Source organism: Cucurbita maxima, unplaced genomic scaffold (assembly GCF_002738345.1).
Source record: "Cucurbita maxima cultivar Rimu unplaced genomic scaffold, Cmax_1.0 Cma_Scf00041, whole genome shotgun sequence".
NCBI classification, from domain to species: domain Eukaryota; kingdom Viridiplantae; phylum Streptophyta; class Magnoliopsida; order Cucurbitales; family Cucurbitaceae; genus Cucurbita; species Cucurbita maxima.
In genome coordinates this window covers 1,111,175-1,134,324 of record NW_019272057.1, presented here as the reverse complement: position 1 = coordinate 1,134,324, position 23,150 = coordinate 1,111,175, and the positions used below count along the sequence as shown (strand labels likewise).

The 23,150-nt window shown below is 37.6% G+C and overlaps 4 protein-coding genes across 6 annotated transcripts; 1 reads left to right on the top strand and 3 right to left on the bottom strand.

The window, feature by feature from the left end:
* Positions 1–178: 178 nt before the first annotated feature.
* LOC111469674 (transmembrane E3 ubiquitin-protein ligase 1-like) lies at positions 179–6,175 on the bottom strand. Of its 2 annotated transcripts, none has more exons than XM_023115030.1 (14): positions 5,876–6,175; positions 5,035–5,107; positions 4,814–4,941; positions 3,908–4,023; positions 3,626–3,686; positions 3,484–3,550; positions 3,333–3,410; positions 2,316–2,476; positions 2,155–2,214; positions 1,973–2,066; positions 1,413–1,580; positions 983–1,311; positions 782–895; positions 179–704 (listed from the first exon to the last, which is right to left on the bottom strand). In XM_023115030.1, the coding sequence occupies exons 1-14, from the start codon at positions 6,035–6,037 to the stop codon at positions 603–605; spliced, it is 1,713 nt and encodes a 570-aa protein (XP_022970798.1). In that variant the 5' UTR covers positions 6,038–6,175; the 3' UTR covers positions 179–602. The 2 variants fall into 2 exon arrangements, with proteins under 2 accessions (XP_022970798.1, XP_022970799.1); XM_023115031.1 differs by having other exon boundaries at positions 3,484–3,529.
* Positions 6,176–6,260: 85 nt separating this feature from the next.
* Positions 6,261–11,371, bottom strand: LOC111469673 (switch 2). Of its 2 annotated transcripts, XM_023115029.1 has the most exons (9): positions 10,883–11,371; positions 10,310–10,416; positions 8,966–9,881; positions 8,642–8,889; positions 8,445–8,571; positions 8,098–8,373; positions 7,751–8,015; positions 7,276–7,623; positions 6,261–6,352 (listed from the first exon to the last, which is right to left on the bottom strand). In XM_023115029.1, exons 1-8 carry the CDS (start codon positions 11,270–11,272, stop codon positions 7,295–7,297), a joined length of 2,658 nt encoding a protein of 885 aa, XP_022970797.1. In that variant the 5' UTR covers positions 11,273–11,371; the 3' UTR covers positions 6,261–6,352; positions 7,276–7,294. The 2 variants fall into 2 exon arrangements, with proteins under 2 accessions (XP_022970797.1, XP_022970796.1); XM_023115028.1 differs by lacking the exon at positions 6,261–6,352 and having other exon boundaries at positions 7,125–7,623.
* A 2,798-nt stretch (positions 11,372–14,169) lies between these two features.
* Positions 14,170–15,670, top strand: LOC111469689 (early nodulin-like protein 1). The gene is made up of 2 exons (XM_023115063.1): positions 14,170–14,431; positions 15,107–15,670. Exons 1-2 carry the CDS (start codon positions 14,251–14,253, stop codon positions 15,511–15,513), a joined length of 588 nt encoding a protein of 195 aa, XP_022970831.1. The 5' UTR covers positions 14,170–14,250; the 3' UTR covers positions 15,514–15,670.
* A 6,011-nt stretch (positions 15,671–21,681) lies between these two features.
* LOC111469622 (transcription factor bHLH162-like) lies at positions 21,682–23,041 on the bottom strand. Its single transcript, XM_023114955.1, has 3 exons — positions 22,912–23,041; positions 22,490–22,828; positions 21,682–21,919 (listed from the first exon to the last, which is right to left on the bottom strand). Exons 1-3 carry the CDS (start codon positions 22,987–22,989, stop codon positions 21,743–21,745), a joined length of 594 nt encoding a protein of 197 aa, XP_022970723.1. The 5' UTR covers positions 22,990–23,041; the 3' UTR covers positions 21,682–21,742.
* Between the last annotated feature and the right edge of the window lie 109 nt (positions 23,042–23,150).

The following is a 23,150-nucleotide window of genomic DNA, read 5'->3' as shown; positions in this document are numbered from 1 at the left end:
ATTTATTTTGAAAACATTAATTTAAGATTTGCTACTCACTCTTATTAAAATACGTTATGAAATTAAATAAAATTATTACTTTTTCCAACATAAATAAATTCATAGATTGATTAATAAATCAACATTATAAAGTTTCTTTTTGAATTTCTTACTCTAAACTCGAAATTCTTCCTCATCATCGCTATAACAAACAATCTTATTGGCCCGAATCTTTCTCCAACTTCTACATTGTCAAAACAAGAAGACCGACCCTAAACTTGTCGAGTTGTATCAATTTGAACTTTAAACTTTAAGCATAGTTCAATCAACTCGAATCATCGGAGGAAGAACGAAATTCAGCCATTCTACTCTCTACCAAACTACAGATTTTTTTTTTGTCAATGTACAGAAAAGATATACATTATACAAACAATGCAGATCAGCTACTGGATGTGTTCATTGAATCCCATCCTCTTCTGCAACTCTCTCTACATTGCTGCTTCAACTCTGCCCATGTGTTCCTCAGCCTGAGGGAGAACAAGATTATGCATAACAAAACTTTTGGGGCGAGGAAATGCAGGATGATCGTAAAGGAACGTTGATACGACGACGACTAGTTACGATCAGGCAGGCGGCAGCAAACGGCGACATGTCGGGCATTCCATCTTTATATCCATCCATCTTTGTAAGCAACCAGAATGGAAGAAATGGTCACATGGAGTAATCTATATAATATGAGGCACCCAGTAAGAATTCATCATCATATATTGTACGACGAAAAACCGAGCAGGAAAAAGCATACCATGCAGTCGTTAGGACGAGAAACATCTATGGCAGTCATGCAAATGACACAATCTGTGGTATGATTCCCATTTTGATCTACCCTCCGGTAGTAGCTGTATTTCTCGGGTAGAATCTGCGACGAAATCGTGCAAAACCAATGATAAATAATTATACACCATGAACACGGCATGATAGCTACAAAATATTCGTCGATCCTAACCTGACGAGGGATGAACCACCGGGATCCGAAATAGTGCTGAAGAAGAAGAATGGCAACTTGGAGAAAAGTAAAAACGCCCAAACAGATGCACCAAGTTTTATCAGGCTGAATACGCATGAAATTGTGGGGGCAGCCGAAGACATATAACGGAATGGCGAGCCGAGTTATAGTTATTCCTAAGATGTAGTATATATGCAAAGGTTTTCTCGAGTCGCGAATAACGTTGGTGACTATTTGAGGTATCCAAAAGGAGTACATGAGGAAAATAATCGGTCTCATAAAACGATGCAACTCGTACATAAGAAACATGCCTCCCAAAAGGATTCCATCTGCAGATAGTCATTAGAGATTGACTAAGAGGTCCAAAAATTTAAACAGAACCAGCAATCAGGTAAGCTTGCATAAACTTTGGTTGATATGTAATACTCACAGAAACGGCTATATAGAACCGAAAGTTCACGTCTCATCGTTTCCCAACCTTCTCCATTGTTCATAGGCCTGTTGGCTTTCCATATTGCAAGAAGGTATCTCATCTCAAAAATCGAGAACACGACGAACTTGAAAAATGCAGCAGTTGCAAAAGCATTAAATAACGATTCTGAGAAAAGGACAGCCAGCAGCAAGGTAAACTTAATAAGGTTTACTGGAACAAAACCGACGATAATTAATATAAAACGTTAAACTACACACAAATAACAGAGGCTAAATCAAACTACGACCAGAAATGATCCAAATCACAAGGGGTTACTACACGCAACGGAACGATGATCTCTACGCTTGAATAACTCAAAACCATCTAAAAGAGAGAAATTCTCTTCTGAGTGTTAAGTAGCAACTTCAACTTATAAAGTTCTGTGTGTATGATATGGCAATGTAAAACAAACAGAGACTACAGAACGTTTTGTTTCAGGTAGGGTGGACACATTATCAAAGAAACTCTTCAGACAAGATAGAAGCCCATTACCCGATCGTAAGTTAATTTAAACTCACCGACTAATATTCCTGCTGTCAGATGCAGCAGACATAGATAAGCATCCATAATAGCTTGTTGCCCGAGCATTAGTATCGAAACTTTGGCAGCACCCTGCACGATATAGATGGAAAAGTACGGTATCAAAATCCGAACATCAACCATATCAGAATCCATGAGAGCTGCAAGTAAAAGTTCTTACAGATTGAGTATTGCTATGTTCCATTTGCCGGATTAAGAGAAGTACTTGAAGGAAAGAGACCTAATGTAGTTTCGTTAAGAAATCCGATCAAAACATATATATTTTCATGATATCCAATGTATAAATGTAAGGAAAAGATCCAACAATCATAAAAAGGATACAAAAGTGACCATTAAGGTGTAATTCACTGCTTTGTTGTAGTAGATTTCAATGTTGACAGAAGTGGCATTTAACGCCAAGGGAGAAAAGCAATCTCCATCATCGTCTACTGCAGGACTCTCCATTAATCCTTCGATATGGTAATGGTCACGTTCTCCATTTCCTGCGACATATATAAGTCCAAAGGTGAAAAACTGAATAACAAGAGAAGATAAGAAAGAAGGAAAAGATTAAGAATAAAGGAAACTACAGCAGGAGTCCCTGTTAATTTCATGCTCTATTAAACCTAGTGTTCGTCCATACATGTAATAGCTCAAGCCCACCGCTAGCAGATATTGTCTGCTTTGGCCCATTACGTATCACCGTCAGCCTCACGGTTTTAAAACACGTCTACTAGGGAGAAGTTTCTACACTCTTATAAGGAATACTTCGTTCCCTTCTCCAACCTATATGGAATCTCATAATCCACCCCCCTTGGGAGTCCGGCGTCCTCGCTGGCACACCACCTGGTGTCTGGCTCTGATACCATTTGTAACAACTCAAGCTCACTACTAGCAGATATTGTCCGCTTTGGCCCGTTACGTATTGTCGTAAGCCTGTTTTAAACGCATCTACTAGGGAGAATTTTCCACACCCTCATAAAGAATATTTCGTTCCCTTCTCCAACCGATGTGGGATCTCACAATCCACCCCCCTTGGGAGTCCAGTGTCCTCGTTGGCACACCGTCTGATGTCTGCCTCTGATACCATTTGTAACAACCCAAAGTCACCGCTAGCAGATATTGTCCACTTTGGCCTGTTACGTATCGAAAATACAAGAACTTTGCCATGGCAGGTTGCATAAATACTTTCCATTGGCAAGTTCTTATATAATGGGCAAAACAAATATAGCTCTACCCACACACAATATTGCCTTTCTTATTAAAAACTAAAAGTATAATAATGCCTTTTGAGGAGATCATGATTAGGAGAAGACAGCATATAAGAAAGCACAAATCAAACGCTGAGACATAAAGTACCATTTTGTCCAGAAGATAAAAGTGAAATTTGAGCTGCTATTTCGATATTGCAATGCTTCTCCATTTCATAAATTGGTGCTGCAATAAGGCAAGACAAAATCAGTACCCACATAACTGAAAGTGGGTTGAAGTCCAAGACATAGAAAATTACAGTGGCTTCTTTTCCACATCTTATCTTGTGGTGATTCTTGGAACACCTGGGAGGAGAAAACTCCAAGCTGTTCAGAAGTTATTTAGAAGTTTCGTCAGAAAAAAAGACTCGTGTAGAAAATGAGACCAAGAGAAAGACTTACTAAATGATAAGGATTCGATAAGATACTGTCAACTTCTTGCTCATAGTCTCCTCCCTTTCCACTGTAAATAGAAAATGAGACTAAGATTACGATAAATTTTAGAAGAACAAAAGTGGAACAACTTTAAAAACCACCGCTATGATAAACTAGAAAACCAGCAGTAAAATAATGATGAATAGAGTGAAATTGGAGACATTTAGCAACCTCCCTCACAATGTTGTAAAAAGTGCATACCAAAAATATGAAGATGACAGTCAAAAGATGAGTGACTGGAAAGTTTACCTGTTAGCAACCATCCGAAGCTGTCTAAAAGGCCAAATATATACACCCTCGACCTTAATTTGAACTCCACTAACATCATGTTCATTACCAATAACATCATGAAAAATAACAACCCCCTGTTATCAGCAAATTATTAAAAGACATCAAACAAGCTCCAGATAAAAAATGATGAGATAAAAGAAAGGTCAATAGAATAAACAAATTGACATAAATCAATATCATCTAAACCCTTGAGGTACAAGCACAACTGTAAGATGCATATGGAAAAAGAAATGTAAGATCCCACATCGGTTGGGGAGGAGAACAAAGCATTCTTTATAACAGTGTGGAAACTTCTCTCTAGCATACACGTTTTAAAAACTTTGAGGGGAAGCTCGAAAAGGAAAGCTCAAAGAGGACAATATCTGCTAGCGGTGGGCTTGAGATATTACAAATGTTAGAGACAGATCGGGCGATGTGCCAACAAGGAGGCTAAGCCTAGGCGGTGTGCCAGCAAGGACGCTGGGTCCTGAAGAGGGTGGATTTGGGGGGTCCAACATCGGTTGGAGAACGGAATGAATGTCAGTGAGGACGTTGAGCCCTAAAGGAGAATGGATTGTGAGATTCTACATCGGTTGGAGAGGGGAACGAAGCATTTTTTATAAAGGTATGAAAACCTCTCCCTAGCAGACGTGTTTTAAAAACCTTGAGGAAGCCCAAAAGGGAAAGCCCAAAGAGATAGCGGCAGGCTTGGGCTATCTTGGTCTTTCTAACCATCCACTCACTACATATATGGTAGTACATCAAGGAAGAATGTTTGCAATAATCTATCAAGCACATAACTACATATTCACATCTGTCTCTACAGCATCTACACAAGACACAGTTGAATGGTCTAATCTTTTCATTAACATTGAATGTCCTCACCTGAACATAATGAACACCAGATATTTTGGTTGGTGTACTAATTAATTCAATGATTGAATTTCCATTGGAGTTTCTGAAATCTGGAAACCTGGAAGAGTTATTTTTGGAGTCTAGAAAACTCCAACTGCCTGCAATTTACATTTCCATGCAATAAGTTAGTTCTTACAATAGTTGACACGTAATATGATAAGATCGTTATACCATGAAGGATAAGTACAAACCTCTATATGTTCCTGTAATATTCCATTCAGAAAATGGACCCAAATCACTCTTATCTTTTCTTACAAACAACCACTGCAAACAAGAAAAATATCATATCACTATAACATATTAACATATAGAATCCATGCAATTATATATACATATGTATATCCATAAACACATCAAGACATGAAACCATATCTCTTGAAAAGGAAATGTTTAGACTTAATTAAATGGAAAAGCTAAATGCTAAAGAAGAACTGAAATCCTATCAATAGAGGATAAAGAGGCGTCGGGTAATTGTATGCCTGAGGCTAAGAACTGATATCTACAAAAGCTAAGCTGAGTCTCTAAATAAGACATTTGGTTTCCAAATTGCGTATGAGAAAGTTTAGCACAATAAGCAAGTAGACCGGTCCCTAGATTTTGATGCAACGTTGCCACTTTCCCAATGCTTCGTCCAAATACGGTTCACTATCTCAGTAACGGACTTCTTGTAACAGTCTAAGCCCACCGCTAGTAGATATTGTCCACTTTGGCCCGTTACGTAATGTTGTCGGCCTCACAGTTTTAAAATGCATCTACTAGAGAAAGGTTTCAACACCATTATAAGGAATGCTTCGTTCCCCTCTCGAATCGATATCGATGTGGGATATCCGGATATGGTATTTGTTGTAAGGCGTTCAAAAGTTATTTTCAGAAAACAATCCCTCAAACAACTCATCAAAAGCTCAAGAAATCAAAGTCAAATTGCAACGAATATGGGTAATCAAATTTTCAACACACAGACTATACTGAATTTTCAACGTACATAATCAAACAAAATTGATAAACTCAAAAGAAAAAATGAACTCTACAAACCTCATCGCCCCATGATCGAGCCCTCTCCCGCAATGGTCTCAGACCATCCACGGGCTGAAAAACCAAAATATGAACAGCCCACAAAGCAAAAATAGTTCTGGAAAAACATCCAAATCCACTTCTCTGGTACTCCGAACAACCAAAACCATCTCTGCTCATCATATCAGGAAAAAACGCCTAAAATTCAACTCCAATTATTAACCATAAATCGGAATGATTCCAATCGGCGACAGAAACCCAAGAGAAATACAACAAAACCCATTAGAGCACAGAGGTTAAAAGATAATTGGGTTGCTTCAAATGGAGTCAAACGCAAGAACCACCACCAAGAAGCACGACACCCACAGTCGGATACAGATGGTGAAAGCTGAACGACTTAACAAAGCTTGTGAAGCAAGAGCAAAATCAAAATCGAAGCCCTGGAGTTCACCCAGACGATTTTTCTGATCCAGAATTACTCAAGAGTACATTCGAGCCCTGCACAAAAGTTACAAAGCCTCGGAATTCGTCTACAAATACAGTAATTTATTACTTGATTATTATATATCTTGGGACTTTCTCTTTGATCGATGTGAAGCTGGATGGATTAGTCGGCCAATGGGTTTGACTGCCCAAATAATGTTCGCTTCTTCGGTGGTCAAATTCTTTTCCTTTCTTAAGCTAAATGTTCGGATTATGGAAGAAAGTCCCAATTTTTATATGCAAATTGCATCGCTAAGTATCGTATTAGAATTGTGGGCCTGGTGTACTATTTGGGTTTGGGCCAGGGAGTCGGGTTAAGATGGTTTTTCTAGACTCAACCATGGTTGAGTTAGTAAACTTTTTTAAATAATAAATTCAACCCATACATAAAATATTTGTTTTTGACTAAGTACCGGTTATGTAAATTATTTATTAAAATTTTACTTGTTCATAAAAATATAATATTAAAAGTTAAAAAATCTATTTATTTATTAATATTGAATTAAAATTTTAATTAAGTTTGGATATATATATTAAATTTTTATTTTTGAAAATTATTGACATAGAATAAAATATATATATATATATTATTTTCTCTATCTTTACCTCCTATTTCCCACTCTTCCGTACCATTAGTCACATTTAGCGCCACTCCCTCTCCCGTTACCAGCTACGGGAGAGACTCTCAGAGCTGGAAGGATTAAAAGAATGGGGCATCATGACATCTTACGATGTCTTGAATTAGTTGATACTAGAAATATTAGAAAACGTGAACGAAAATTCAGTATTGCCGGTCTAGTTCAGTGCTCAAACTGAACGAAATATTAGACTTAAATTCAGGGGTTCTTTATTATCTTGGTCTAGTCTTATTACAACTAACCTGATTCTCTACATCAGCTAAACTATGACTAATTTGTACAAAGAGACAGAGATGAAACCTGCATTTGAAGAGCGACCTCAGCCATTTGGTATCTTCTCCTTTCTCTTCCTGTAGTCTTCAAGTACTTTCTCCCTCTGCGTTGGAGTTGCACATAGTAACCATCTGCTGAATTCCAACTCCCCCATTCCCTTGAATCCAGCAAGCTTTCGATATTGGATCTTCTTCCGATCTATGGTTGACGAGAAACCATCATCTTTCTCACCAATATTATCCAGTTTTCTCTTCTTTATCTCAGGAACGCGTGGCTGCCCGAGTGCACAATCTTCTGTCGTTGGCAATGCCATTTTTTCTTGCGTTCCCGGTCCATAATTTACTATGTCTTCGTTCCTATGTGCATATACGACACCTGTGAACCGATGCTCTTCATTATAAGAATTGCATGTCTCTTAACAAACTCAACAGATTTATGAAACAAGACCACATTTCATGTTTATGACGTCCAAATATGCTGATAAAGTAAGCTGGGATCTTACCCAAGTCTTCAAGCATAGGTTTAATTGTGGAAGTTTTCCCTGGATGAGTTGGCTTTCGGGTTTCTATACAACCGACTGCGTCGGCTTCTTTAAAAAAAACAGAACTACCAGCCTTGGAGATGTTCTGATTCGGGTTCGGGGCATGCCCTTCTTTTGTTTCTCGTCCCTCATGCATCTCAATAATCTCACTAGTGAAGAGCTTGTCGGACAGATCTGAGAACAAATTGCAGATGCCAAAAAGCTCACCTTGGAATTCTTTACAATCCTTAAAAATGGGAGAATCACAAGCATTAATTGGGGACTTAGCTTTTAACCATAAAATCCGAACTTACAAATGAAGAATTTACCTGAACACCTTCGAAATATCGCTTCTCCATTTTCCCTGAGACAGCAATGTTCGATAACTGCTGCTTGTATACTTGACGAGAGTATACAAGTTCTTCTAATGAACCAGCAGCAAGCAGGCGAAAAACGACGACATACCGCTTCTGTCCAAAGCGAAACGACCTGTCCTGTGCCTGCAAGTCTTGGGCAGGATTCCAATTTGGATCAAAGATCACCACTCTGTTTGCACTGACAAGGTTCAATCCAAGGCCACCAGCTCGAGTAGATATTAGGAACACCTGAAAAAACACGTTGAAAATATCACCAATATTGAAGCTACTAGACTCAACTTTTAAGGTTCAGTACTTGCCTGCTTGCTTGGACTTGAGTTGAAGTCATCAACAAGATTTTGACGCAAGTTGGTGGGAGTAGAGCCATCGAGTCTCGAGAAGGAATAACCTTTACGCACAAGTAGCTTCTCCAGTATGTCGAGCATCCTGAAAATGGCTATTAAGCATCAGATACTGGTAAAGAGTGAGGAACTGACAGAGTAGTGAAGCATATAACCTGACAGAGTAGCTGAATAGAAGAATCTTGTCGCCCTGTGAAATCCAAGAGGAAAATAGTTTCTCCAAAGCACGCATTTTTCCACAATGTTTGACATCACTAAGGGCCATGAAGCTCTCATTCTGAGCGCTGCCTCCAACAAGATCAATGTCGGCGCCAAACACTTTGGAAGCAAATTCTGCATCTCTCCTTTGTTTATCAGGATCATCCTTAGGATTAGGTTTAATCAGCTCCAGATGATTACTTATCTGAAAGAGAACATGCGAATCACATCGATCAAGCAACAATTATAATGGTGAGATGATAAATGAAAAAGATATTTACCTGTTGAAGCTTGACGAGACACGGGAGAACGATACAGAAGGGGCATGAATCACAACCTTCTGGGTTGTCTCTATGAAGGTAAGGCCAGATAATTCCATCTGGTACAGTCCTTTTGCAACACTCTGCTTGAGTGAGAGGGCTCCCACAGCCACAAGGAAGGTCTTTATTGATAAGGCATTGGATATCTGGTAGCTGTAACATTCTTCTATAAACCCGTTTTTGTAGTTCGCTCATGGCGCAGAATAAAACATTATCTTCCTTTCCCAACATAAGATGCCCAATAGTCTCTTGCTTTGTCCTTCTTAGCATATATTTTTGAAGAATCGTGGCTAAATATTGTTTTCTCTTATCTGCAATCCGTATAAATCTTTCAGGAGCAGTTGATCGTTGGCCATGCTTAAGGGGTTCATCGTAGAACTCGCGGAAATGTTCCCGAGTACCTAACGATCCAGGTGCAACCAAATCGAAGAGATTAAATAGTTCCATAATCTTATTCTGCATTATAGTTCCAGTAAGACCAAACCGCTTCAAGGTTTTTATTCCAGAACATGCACTATAGAGTTTCGATTTCTCATTCTTAAGTCGATGAGCCTCATCAATGATCAAAATCTCCCATGTGACCTCTGAAAGAATACCACCACGGATTCTGTACGTATCAAAGCTAGTGATAAGTATCTCGACAGCGCCTGCTTCTAGTTTATCATGAATCAACTCGCGGTTTGCCCCATGGTAAACTGCAACACTGAAGTTTGCCCATTTGGAGAACTCATTCTCCCAATTGTGGATTACTGAAGTGGGGCATACTATTAGTACAGGACCCTTTTTCTTTCCACAAATTTCCTTGTGGATTCCATCTCCATCTATGCCATATACAGCAGCCAGGAAAGCAATAGTTTGAATAGTTTTTCCAAGCCCCCTGATACCATTTCAGAATATGAGCAACAATTACGTTGGAGCACCAAAATTATAAATATTTTAGACAAGAAAGTAAAATTTGTGAAGTTCGATCCACATGGGTATCGTATTTAGCCTGACGCTCTATAATAACGAACAAAAGTTAAAACTTGGATAGTTCTAAATCTACATTTCTAGAGGTACAAGAGTCTCATTAATTAGCGTGTTATTAAATACCCAAGCCCACCGCTAGCAGATATTGTCCTCTTTGGGCTTTCCCTTCTGGGTTTCCCTTCAAGGTTTTAAAAGGTGTCTGTTAGGGAGAGCTTCGTCCCTCCAACCGATGTGAGATCTCACAATATCATATTACAGGTTCATTTTTGGTACAATGAAGTACATATGAAACAAAAAGAACTAAAAAAAAAAAAGGAAACTTATATTTATACATACATGTCATCTCCAAGAATGCCTCCATGGCCGTTCTTGTATAAACCATACAAGAACTTGACTCCTTCTCTTTGATGTTCAAGCAACCTACAATTAATAGATGGAGGTACCTGCAACCAATTAAATGCACCAAAAGAGAAAAAGAAAGATTCATTTAGTCCTTGGAGTTTCTCCTAGAAGTAACTAACCTAATTCAAACCAGAAACAAGCATTACATCTGACATTCAGCAAACGTAGAATCTAAGAACAGGGGAGCATAGATTAAGAATAACTTGAACCATACTGTTAAAACACAATCTAGTTATCTTCAAACACATTCATATAGAACAATCTAAGATCAAAATCAAAATCCAAGCCTCGCCCACATCACTGGTTCGTATAGACCAGGAAGTCTCCCCAATTCTGGAATGTTCATATTCTAATGAATATGTAAAATTCAATTTCTAGCATCTTATAGCTCATAACATTCAACCCTTTTCCCCTCTGCATAAAACTGTACATTCGGTTTCCTCAACCTATTTGATTCAAGATGAAGAACTACCATGGATTGACTGAAGAAGAAAAGTGAAAAAGAACCTGTACGAGCGGGGTCTCATCCTTCGATGACAAAATCAATGGTTCAAATGGCCCTGTATGATCAAATTGGAACTGACCCAATTGGCATCTCTTCAACGTGTCTGGTTCTGGCCCCTCCACGCCGTTCTCTTCCTTTTCCCCTTCCCCTTTCATAACCCCAACGTGGTTCTGCTGGTTTCGACATTGGGTTGGATCTTGAGGAGGGGGAAAGGAATCCTGTAGGCGAAGAAGCTGCAAAGAGAGCGAGGATTTTGGGGGTTTTCTAAGGAAATTAACCTCAGAACCTTGGAAGAACGAGGGTTTTGAAGAAATAGGAGAAGTGGGTGCAGAGGCCGATGAGGAGAGGGTTTTGCAGGGTTTAAGAGTCTCTTTCAGACTCTGAAACGACATGAAAGTAACAGAATTTCCAATAAATTGGGAGAGACGATCCCTTGATTCCTAATTTTAAAGACCGATGAACAAAATATTTCATCCTTCCGCCGATCACACATCGAACAACCGCCATACAAGTCTTGACTGCCACATAGGATGGCAATTGGGTGACGTCACTTCATTTGAATGTTGACTCTTACAAACAAAAAAAAATATCTCAATTTTTTAAAATTGGATCAAGATGTCCATTGGGGGCAGATGGAGAAGTCTTTCTTATCCGAATCTCTGACATCTATTTCATTCTCCATTTTCATCAAATTTTTCAGACTCTTTTTTCTTAAAAAAAAAAAATAGTTATTTTAAAGTTTTCATTTTTTAATATAATTTTTATTAAGAATAGTAAAAAAAATAAATACTAATAAATCAATCATATTCCTAGAAACATAATTTCTAAAAATTTAAATCTTACTATATATATATTTTGTATTGAAATTATATTTATACTAAGTGGGGCAGAGAATTGGGCTAGGATGGTACAAGGAATATCATCGACCCCATTTATCTAATAGGAAAAAAGGTTTCATACTCCCTCCCCCATTCTCCGTCTAAACAGGGAATCCACTCCTCGTTCGTTCAGGGCGAGTCTTGGCAGAGTCCCAACTCCACAAGTAAAATGAACATCTCGAAACGTAGGGTAGCTAGAGCGCTTGATTTGTATCAAGTCTGAAAGAACAATACTAACACACGTCAATTTTTGTCCAACATTTTAACGATTATTTTACTCATAATTTTGAAACATGTATGAAAAATCATGAACAATATTGCAACTAATATACTTCATATTTCATAACATCGATGGTACAATATTTCACACACTTATCATGTTTAGGTTTACACATTAAATTTGATAATATATCAATCGAACAATTGATAATCCAAACATAAAGTATATTAAAATACAAACACTCTAACTTAATTCAACCCTAAACTATATATATTTCTTCCATACAAATAAATAACTGACTCATAATTACTTACCAACACTTTTTTAACATCTTACCAACCAATATTAATTATAAAGATTCATACAAATGAGATTGTATTCAAGTCATTCAATTTTTTCTTCCTTCCTAATTTTTACCAAATATTACATTACACAGGTTTATTGTGTTCATAATAAGTTTCAAATATATATAAACATCTGCTCGTTAAAAAAATTATATTAATTTTGTATATATTTTCCGTTAATATTAAATAAATAATTTTTTAAGGTTAAAATACAACTTGAAAAATTATATAACAACTCTTGTATAAATATTTTACAAATTCAAAATTTTTAAAAATTAATTAATTAATTGAGTATAATTTAAAATTTTAGGGATTAAATAGAAAAAATAAAAAAAAATTGCCAAAAAAATAAAACAAATAATTTCCATATATATAGATAAATTTTAATGTTTATTTATTAGCAATATTCGATTTAAAAAAGGCCACCAATATATCTGTTCTAATTATGAAATGCATGATTAGGGCATAATTTCTGGTGGAGTGTTTATTTCATATAATTAAGGATGAAATCAAATTAATTAATACATTAAATCTTTTTGGTCTCACACATTAATGATAATTCTAACTATTGTTTTTCTTTTTTCTTATTTCCTTTTTTTAATACATAAATGTTTTTAAATTTAAATAATTTGATTAACATACATATTATTTCCGTTAAAGTAAGAAAAAAGAAAAATGACTTTTTTTTTTCTTTTATGGTAATAATAAACTAAATTAATTCTTAAAAATAATATAATTATTATTTTTTTTTATACTAATTTTTCAACCCAAAAGCTTTGACATTCAAATTTTTATTTATTTATATAATAAACTTTTAATTTTGTATTCAATAGAGTCATCAATTTACAAAAAAAAAAAAAAAAAAAAAATTGTTGGTCAAATACACGCGCACCAATTTCTAGCTCAATTGCATTATTTTAAATTAGAGATGTAATCGAACTTTTAAAAATTTTGCTATGAATTATAATATGAGAAATATTTGACCTCTTAATCAATAATAAGCTCAAGTTGACATCAAACCATCAATCTTTGAGATGATGTAATAATTATCTTATCTAATGTCTATGCTCGAGTTGAGATTATTATATTTTTAAGGTTAAATTATAAAAATATCCATAAACTTTGTACTTTGTTTTAAAGGTAATTTTAAGGTTTTAAAAGTTTCAATAATACCGTTAAACTTTTAATAATATTTTAAAATAAATATCATTGAATTTTAAAAACAATTATTAATACCCTTTGACTTTTTTAATTTTTTTTTAAAACGTCCTTACCATCATTAATATGTTAAAAAATACTATGAAATTTTGAAAATAGCATTAACACTCTCTAATTTTACAAAATAATAATAATAAAAAAGATTCTTTTATCTCCAAACTTTTTAAGTTAACTTTTGAAAGTTCACGAGCATTTTTTAATTTTTTTTTAAAATATCCCTAAACTTTTTTAATTTTAAAAAAGTTTAAAGGTATTTTTGAAGTTTTATCGAATCCTTAAAAGATTTTAAACAAAAGAACAAAATTAAAAAGTATTTTTATTAATGAAAAAAAAAAAAGAAAAGAAATTAAGGGTATGTTTTTTTTAATTGATTTAAAAGGGATAAAGCAATTTTGAAAGGGCGGCGAAGAAAAAGCAGAAATTAAGCTAAGAACACGAAAAGAACACAACCAGCATACCAAAGGAGTTAGCGTTGAATAAATTGCATGCTGTCAAGTGTAAGGCATTCACAGCCTTTGAATAATCTCCTAAATTATTATCCCTTCTGTTTTAAAACGCATTACTCCACCATTTCATAACGCTTATTTCCCCAACCCTCATCACCCTTCCATTTCCCCCATTTCTCTTTGTATTATAAATATACCATCTTTCCCCCATCCATCATCGCCCAATTCCCCTCATCTAAGCTTCCCCAATTTCCCCTCCTTGCTATGGCGCCTCCAACCCTTGCTGGGTTCCTGGCCCTCGCCCTCTCTTTACTTGCTGCTATGGTTTCCTCTTCTGATGCCTACAAATTCTATGTCGGCGGCAGAGATGGCTGGGTTCCAAACCCTTCTGAGAACTTCAATCACTGGGCTGAGCGCAACCGGTTCCAAGTCAATGATACTCTTTGTAAGAATCTTTTCATGCTATTATATCTTTAAAATGTCTACGATTATGGGGAGGGAGTACAACCTTCCCTAATTTACAAAGTGGTCATGAATCTACTATAAGTAAAGAATAGATCTTCGTTCTTACGAGGTGTTTTTGGGAAAGTCCAAAATAAAGCCACGAGAGGTTATGCTCAAATTTTGTTATTTGGGTCTGTTTTATTTTACGAGTAGTGGTCCTTACACAAAATAAAGCTATTAGAGCTTATGTTCAAATTTTGTCATTCGGGTCTGTTTTATTTCATCAATGGAGACATTGATCGGTGTCAGAAGGGTCAACCGCTCATTGTTGTGGTCCTTGCTCGAAATAAAGCTATGAGAGCTTATGCTCAAATTTTGTCATTCGGGTCTGTTTTTATTTCATCAGTGCAGATGCTGATCAGTGCTAGAAGGGTCAACTGCTCATTGTTATGGTCCTTCCCGAAATAAAGCTACGAGAGCTTATGCTCAAATTCTGTCATTTGGGTCTGTTTTTATTTCATCGGCGTCGACACTGATTGGTGCTCATTGTTGTGGTCCTTGCTGTGAGGCATAAACGACACTAGTTATGATGCGATAGAGCTCATGCTTAAATTTGACAATATTATATTATTGTGGAGATTCGTAATTTCTAACCTATATTTTTCTTTTGGGACAGATTTCAAGTATAAAAACGGGACGGATTCTGTGTTGGTTGTAAGCAAGGAAGATTATTTCTCTTGCAATACCAAAAACCCAGTAATTACCCTAAAAGATGGTGAATCAATCTTCAAATTTGGTCATTCGGGTCCGTTTTATTTCATAAGTGGAGACGCTGATAGGTGCCAGAAGGGTCAACGGCTCATTGTTGTGGTTCTTGCTGTGAGGCATAAACAGCATCTTGCTCCGTCGCCACAAGCTCCGACCCCGACTGCTCAGTCACCGGAAAACGCTGGTTCGCCGGAATCCGGCGTTGGATTCACAGCGCCGGTTCCAGCTCCAGCGAAGAGTTCTGCTTTTGGAGGGTCTGTTAGTGCATTGAGTTTGGGTGTTGTTTTAGTCAGTTTTTTTGTGGGTTTTGTTTGATTTGAATGAAAGTTTGAATTTTTGGTGATGGGTTGTTGTTGTGGTTCGTGTTGGGTTTAGACTTTGTATCCATTCAAGAATTCGTTTGAAGTTTGTGTTCATTTCTTTTTGGTTGGTTGATGGCGAAGAATCATAATCACAACTCTTTTATATCTCATATGTTCTTGTATTTTGGTGTGGTTTTTTGTGTCGGAGTTTCAATATGTACTTCGTTTTTTTTTTTGGAAAAAGATTCAATTTTTTTTTTTTTTTTAATTTTTCAAATCTATCACGGCGGGTGAATTTTGGTAGATCTAAGTTTATCGTTTCGTCATTTCTAGGGTTCATGAGAAAGATCAGGGAGGAATGCTAGATTGAAGATGCAGTCCAACTTGATTCAATTTGGTTCACTACGTTTAGTTCAATGTAACCTAGTTTAGTCGGATTCACAGTTGGTTCGTTGTTTTTCGATCATTTTTAGTCGATTAAGTGGGGTTCTTCCATCTAGGTTGCTTTTCTCTTCCATTCATACTTGATTTAGGTGATTTAACTCAAGTTATAGCGGACTTAGGGTCATTCTTGGCTTTTTAATGACATTTGGAGCGTGTTTTGTTCAATATCTTTGTTGTTAACGTTAGGACGATTTAACCTATTCGAGTTGGGAGCCAATTATTCATTGAGGGCAAGATTTCGAGTAAGAACTAACTTGGGTAATATGATAAACCCTTAATTATTAGTTGTGAGGTTAGAATAGGAGTTAATTTTAAGACCTTGTTATATAGGATACTAACGTTAATAGATATTGTTAGCTTTGGTCCTATCGCTGTCAGCCTCACGTTTTTAAAATGTGTTTAATAGGGAGAGGTTTCCACACCTTATAAGAAATGATTCATTCCCCTCTTCCAATGATGTGGAATCTCTGGCAGATTTAAATAAAATTCATGAAAATGGATGATTTTGTCACTAAAAAAACATTCGGGTAATAAGACACGTTCTTGTTCATGTTCAGATGATTACCATTTTTAAATATTTCAATAAAAGAAAGTTGTTTAGGCAGTTGTTCTTTATAAGACTTTTGTGTGCATGCTTTGAATGACATAATGTTAGTAAATGAAATTATGGTAACATGTTGGGATATGGAGTTATAGTAAACGACTATTTATATTAAAAATAATATATGGTAAATATTTATATATGGTAAAATTATATATAATTAACTGAAACCATATATATAATTAGAGGGACCTGGTTTAAATATGTATTTTCTTCATTTCCGTATTCTTTATTGTCCTACATACATCGATTCAGAACCATTAGTTAATAATTACTCATTGTATTTTTTCTCTCTTATTTTTTGTATTCATTTAGATTGAGTGTGTGAGTTGTTGTGCTATCATAACACAAGGGTCGTGACGAAATCCTACTAGCTCCTCTCGAGGGATTATTCAAAAATTTTATTTACTTACAAACATAGAAACTTAAGTAGTAATCCAAAATTTAAGATTTAAGACTCGAAAACCGATACAACGTACTCGAACAAATTTGGCTATATAAGTGCTTGAATTATATAATTTTTTACTAGCCAAAAATTTCACTCCAATTGGTTCAGGCCGCTAGTGAAGCTAGAAATGGCGATCGGAACTCATCGTCGGAATCTTCGCCGGCGGATGGGTTCCCCCGTGGCCGCTTGAAGAAGCTCCTCCAGCCAATTGGTGGTGAGAGTTCTCTTATTTATAATCATTTACAGAATACAGAAATAAGGTAAATTACAAATAATAAGGAAATAGCGATAAAAGAAAAAAATAATAAATGAATACAATATATTTGCATTTAGTAAAAGGGAAAATATGGTAACCCGTAATGTAAGGCAAATATCTAGATATTTGCCTTATAATGAACGGTCAACTATCCTTAACACCCCCCGCAAGTTGAGCATCGGATTTGAACGAACATGAAGCTTGGATCTGAAAAATTCAAAGAGAGGTCGAGAAATACTCTTTGTGAAGATGTCAGCAACTTGGAGATGAGAGGGTACATATTGTGTACGAAGTTTGCCAGCGATAACAAGTTCTCGAAGGAAATGATAATCTAGTTCAACATGCTTGGCCCGCTTGTGAGAAACAGGATTAGAGCTCAAAAAAATAGCACTTTTGTTGTCACATAAGAGTAAGGGCTGCGGTGAAATAGGGACCTTGAGGTCATGCAAAAGATGCGTAACCCAAAGAAGTTCAGCAACAGTTGTGGCAAGAGCACGATACTCAGATTCACAGCTGGAGCGTGATACAGTAGGTTGCTTTTTGGCACTCCAAGAAATGAGATTGTTACCAAGATAAATAGAATAGCCGGATGTAGAACGACGAGTATCGGGACAACCAGCCCAGTCAGCATCCGAATAAGCGACTAGCGTACTAGGAACAGTGGATGGACGAAAGATAAGACCAAAGTGGAGTGTTCCTTTGACATAGTGAAGAATACGTTTGACAGCAAGAAAGTGATCTGCAGTAGGGGCATGCAAGAATTGACTGACAGAATTGACAACATAGGCAATATCTGGACGCGTGATAGTCAAGTACTGAAGGGCGCCAACAAGAGATCTGTAGAGAGTAGGATCAGAGAAAGGAGAACCATCAGCAGTCAGGTGTTGAGAAACAACCACGGGAGTGTGAACTGGTTTGCTATCGAGCAACTGAGCACGAGTAAGAATATCTCGAGCATATTTTAACTGACTGATAAAGAGACCATCAGGAGTGGGTGAAGCTTCAAGACCAAGAAAGTAACTGAGAGAACCCAAATCTTTGGTAGCAAACTCATAATGAAGCTTGCGAGTAAAGCTGTTAATAAGAGATGAGTTGTTGCCGGTAACAATAATGTCATCAACATAAAGAAGCAAATAGATAAGGTTAGATTGCTGATGAAAGACAAAAAGTGACGTGTCAGCGCGACTACAAGAAAACCCAAGTGTGAGAAGAAATGAGCTAAAACGCTGAAACCAAGCACGAGGAGCTTGCTTTAAGCCATAGAGAGCTTTCTTTAATAGACAAACATGCATAGGAAATCGAGGATCAACATACCCAGGAGGTTGTTCCATATGAACACGTTCAATAAGCGTTCCATTGAGAAAAGCATTCTTGACATCAAGTTGTCGAAGAGGCCATTTATTTGTGACTGCAATAGAAAGCACAACACGGACAGTGGTAGCTTTGACAACCGGACTGAAAGTGTCAGTGTAGTCAAGACCAGGAACCTGAGTATAACCTTTGGCAACGAGACGAGCCTTGAAACGCTCGACGGATCCATCGGGCAAATATTTAATACGAAACACCCATTTAGAGCCCACGATGTTGGTGTTGGCAGGGCAAGGAACCAAAGTCCAAGTATCATTTTGTTGTAATGCTCGAATTTCTTCATCCATGGCAGCCACCCAAGCAGGATTCTTAGCCGCAGATTTGAATCCTTTTGGCTCAGTGGATGCAAGAAGAGCAGAGAGAAGTCCAGATGAGCCCAACATACCAAGATTTGCTGGATGACGAGTCTTGAATATACCAGCTTTGGCGCGTGTGATCATAGGATGAGTGCCCAAAGAAGAGAAATCAACAGGAGGTTCAATAGAGGTTGAATTAGAAGTCGAGGGTGGCAAAGTGGAACCTGCAAGAGAAGTATCAACCTGCACAGACTCATCTACAAGGTCAGAACAAATATCACACGGGGATGAACTGGATTGAGGAATGTGTGGTGATGAAGTGGTAGGGGGGGATGAATCAATATGATGAAGATGTGGTTCCAAGAAATTTGAAATAGGAATAGTGGAAAGAGGTTGGGCTTGGGAGCTAGAGATAGCAGGAAAGTGAGTTTCATCAAATTGAGCATGGCAGATGATATATAGCTTAGTGGTAGCAGGATCAAGACAGCGGAACCCTTTATGAACAGGACTATAACCCAAAAAAATACAAGGAATGCTGCGGGGAGAAAGCTTGTTAGGCATATAATCACGCAAATAAGGATAAACACGACAACCAAAGGGATGAAAATTGTCATAATGTGGAGTGTAGCCATAAAGGAGTTCAAAGGGTGACTTACCTCCAAGAAGTGGAGTAGGCAACCGGTTGATAATATAAGCTGCAGTGCTGAAGGCGTCAACCCAAAAACGAGGAGAAAGATGAGAGTGAACGAGAAGGGCCAAGCCAGTCTCAGTCACATGACGATGTTTTCTCTCAACACGACCATTTTGAGCAGGTGTATATGGACAAGAGAGTTGATGGTGGATGCCAGAATTACGTAAATGAGTTTTGAAACAAGTACTAGTAAATTCGGTACCACCATCGCTTTGAAATACCTTGATACGAGAAGAATATTGATTTTCCACAAATTTTTGAAATTGAAGAAAAATATCAAAAAAATCAGATTTAAATTTTAAAGGGTAAAACCAAGTGAATCGAGAATAATCATCAATAAAAATAGCATAATAAAGAAAACCCGAATTTGATTTGACGGGAGAAGGACCCCAAAGATCACAATGAATAAGATCTAACACATGAGACGACCTACGTTCATTGCGGGAATAAGGCAATCGATGGCTTTTCGCAAGCTGACAAGTATTACATAATGATGGAGAAGGCAATAAAGACGTAAGAGAAAGATGACTTTTTTTATTTAAAAAAGAAATAACAGAATGATTCACATGACCCAGACGAGCATGCCATAAATCATATGAAGCACGTAAAGATTTTTTTTTAAGGGCTGAAATAAAAGCAGAGTTGCCGCGCTCCAGCACATATAGCCCTCCATCTCTTTTACCGGTTGCCACCACCCTTCCTGTTTGATGATTCTGGATAGTAATAAGATTATTAGTAAATGTAACGGAGAGAGGAAAATCAGACGTTAATTTACTTATGGAAAGAAGATTTTTAGTGAGGTGAGGGACAACCAAGACATCTAATAAGTGAATATTTGGAACAGGAGAAAGAGTACCGATGTGGGTAATGGGTAGGGATGCATCGTTTCCTACAATCACAGAGTCCTTACCCGTGTAATTTTTAGACTGATCCAGAATTGATGGGTCGGCAGTCATATGGGCCGAAGCTCCAGTGTCCAAAAACCAATCAGCAGCATCGGGTCCAGCAATAGAACATGACGTGTTAAAGGCTTCAGCAAGGTGAGCATGAGAAGAATCAGGTCGAACATACCGTTGGTTGCAGCGGTCAGCATAATGGCCCTCTTTGCGGCATATTTGGCAATGAGGTGGTCGACGACCCTGACTTGAGTGGGTTCGTCCTCGATTAGAAGAGTTGTTTTTGTGAGAATAAGAACGACCTCGCTGGTTGGTAAAGGAAGCAGGGTGACTTTCATAGGTGCGGCCACGATTAGTGGCTATGAATGTTGTAGGAGTGGAGTCAGAGGACTCAAGGGAGCGCTGGAACCACTCAAAACTTTCAGTTTTAGAGACTAGATCTGCAAAACAGGGGATAGGGGTGAGAGCCATCTGAGCAGTAGAAAAAGCTGAAAATTCGGTGCCGAGTCCACGAAGGAACCAATGCACTTTATCAATGTCCTCGACGGGTCTGCCAATGGCATGAAGTTGGTCACAAATTTTTTTGAAGGCACGGGCATACTCAGCAACAGGTTTTGTGCCACGTTTCATCAACTGCAAGTCATCCTTGAGTCTCAGTTCACGAGCTTTTGACTGATGGCTGAACGTAGTTTCCAACGCAAGCCAAACATCACGTGCAGTAGAGAGACCAACGACAACAGCCATGGCTTCCTCAGTGAGAGAGGAGAGCAGGAGACAGAGAAGTCGTTGATCGGCTGCTCTCCATGCCAAATATTTGGGGTTGAATGTTGAGGAGGTTTCTGGTTCAAAGCGAGGTGGTGGAACCATAGTTCCATCGACATAGCCCAGCATGTCTTGACTCTCAAGAAGAGGGAGAAGTTGGCTTTTTCAAAGAAGATAATTGGAGGAAGAAAGTTTGATGGTGATCATATGGATTAGAGTATTGAAAGGAAGAAGATGATAACAAAATTCGGAAGCCATAGAGAAGAAAGGATCACGGTTGTTAAACCGAAAGGGCTCTGATACCCGTAATGTAAGGCAAATATCTAGATATTTGCCTTATAATGAACGATCAACTATCCTTAACAAGACTCGAAAACCGATACAACGTACTCAAACAAATTTGGCTATATAAGTGCTTGAATTATATAATTTTTTACTAGCCAAAAATTTCACTCCAATTGGTTCAGGCCGCTAGTGAAGCTAGAAATGGCGATCGGAACTCATCGTCGGAATCTTCGCCGGCGGATGGGTTCCCCCGTGGCCGCTTGAAGAAGCTCCTCCAGCCAGCAGTTCAGCATCACTCTTCCATTCATAAACTAATTTGTTCAGCCTCTCCACTAGTTTCTTCGCTCCCAATTCGTACACCACGTCTTCAATCTAATAACCATTAATCATATCAAATCATTATCGAACTCAAGGTTAGGAATTACGAATCTCAACAATGGTATGATATTGTCCACTTTGACCCTAAACTCTCATGACTTTGCTTTAGGGTTCCCCAAAAGACCTCGTACCAATGGAGATGTATCCCTTACTTATAAACCTACAATCCTTCCCTCGAACAAAGTACACTATAGAGCCTCCCACGAGGCTTATGGAAGCCTCGAATAACCTCCCTTAATTGAGGCTCGACTCTTTCTCTAGAGTCCTCGAACAAAGTACACGTTTTGTTCGACACTTGAGTCACTTTTGACTACACCTCCGAGGCTCATAACTTTCTTTGTTCGACATTTAAGGATTCTATTGACAGGGCTAAGTTAAGGGCATGACTTTGATACTATGTTAGGAATCACAGATCTCCACAATGGTATGATATTGTCCATTTTAAGCATAAATTCTCGTGATTTTGCTTTGGACTTCCTTAAAAGGCTTCGTACCAGTGGAGATGTATTCTTTACTTATAAACCTACATTCAAAAGCTTAAACCGATAATTACGATCAACATACCTCTGCATGGATTGAATACAAGAGCATGTCCTCGTGAATGGAATAATTAAGATTAATGATCTCCGCTCGCTCCTCATGAAAGACGCCAATAAGCTCATCAAACAAAGACTGATCCTCAAACCCTCTTTTGAAAACAACCTCCACAATCGAACCCATCTCTTTGATTCTCAATTCAGGCGAGTTATTATTCGTCGACGCTCTGTCCGATGGCGCCGACGACATATTCAAACTTGCCAGAATTCTCTCCTTCTTCTCCTTGCACTTCTGCAGCTTCATCTCAAGTGATTTTATGTACTTAATGGCTTCCTCTATCTGATCCGACACAGTCAATGGCGAATCCTACAAAAATTTCAAATATTGATGAGAACCCATTTGAGAACAAACGTTAAAAACCTTAATTACATCAAAAAATTGAAACAAACCGTGGATTTATTGGGTGGGAGGAGAGAATTGAGGTTGGAATAGAGCAATTTCATCTGGTTTCTTCGATTTTTCTCCATAACTTTTCTTTCAACCTTGTTGGTATTAACAGTTTGTTGATTTTGTTGATTCCCTGCTTCGCGATTACTCTCCATGGAATGATCAAAATCGAATTCCTAGAAACTGATTTAAACGGGAGAGTATTTATATGGAGAAATTTAGTCGTTGAAAATGGAAGAAG

Coding starts and splice junctions, on each gene's coding strand:
- LOC111469674 (XM_023115030.1), bottom strand. CDS start 6,037: ATGATGAGCAGAGATGGTTTTGGTTGTTCGGAGTACCAGAGAAGTGGA. Junction 896..982: donor GGTGGTTCATCCCTCGTCAG/GTTAGGATCGAC, acceptor ATTTCGTCGCAG/ATTCTACCCGAGAAATACAG. Junction 705..781: donor CTCGTCCTAACGACTGCATG/GTATGCTTTTTC, acceptor CATATTATATAG/ATTACTCCATGTGACCATTT.
- LOC111469673 (XM_023115029.1), bottom strand. CDS start 11,272: ATGTCGTTTCAGAGTCTGAAAGAGACTCTTAAACCCTGCAAAACCCTC. Junction 8,890..8,965: donor GTCTCGTCAAGCTTCAACAG/GTAAATATCTTT, acceptor GTTCTCTTTCAG/ATAAGTAATCATCTGGAGCT. Junction 8,572..8,641: donor CTATTCAGCTACTCTGTCAG/GTTATATGCTTC, acceptor AGCCATTTTCAG/GATGCTCGACATACTGGAGA.
- LOC111469689 (XM_023115063.1), top strand. CDS start 14,251: ATGGCGCCTCCAACCCTTGCTGGGTTCCTGGCCCTCGCCCTCTCTTTA. Junction 14,432..15,106: donor CCAAGTCAATGATACTCTTT/GTAAGAATCTTT, acceptor CTTTTGGGACAG/ATTTCAAGTATAAAAACGGG.
- LOC111469622 (XM_023114955.1), bottom strand. CDS start 22,989: ATGGAGAAAAATCGAAGAAACCAGATGAAATTGCTCTATTCCAACCTC. Junction 22,829..22,911: donor TCCCACCCAATAAATCCACG/GTTTGTTTCAAT, acceptor AAATTTTTGTAG/GATTCGCCATTGACTGTGTC. Junction 21,920..22,489: donor TGTATTCAATCCATGCAGAG/GTATGTTGATCG, acceptor AATGGTTATTAG/ATTGAAGACGTGGTGTACGA.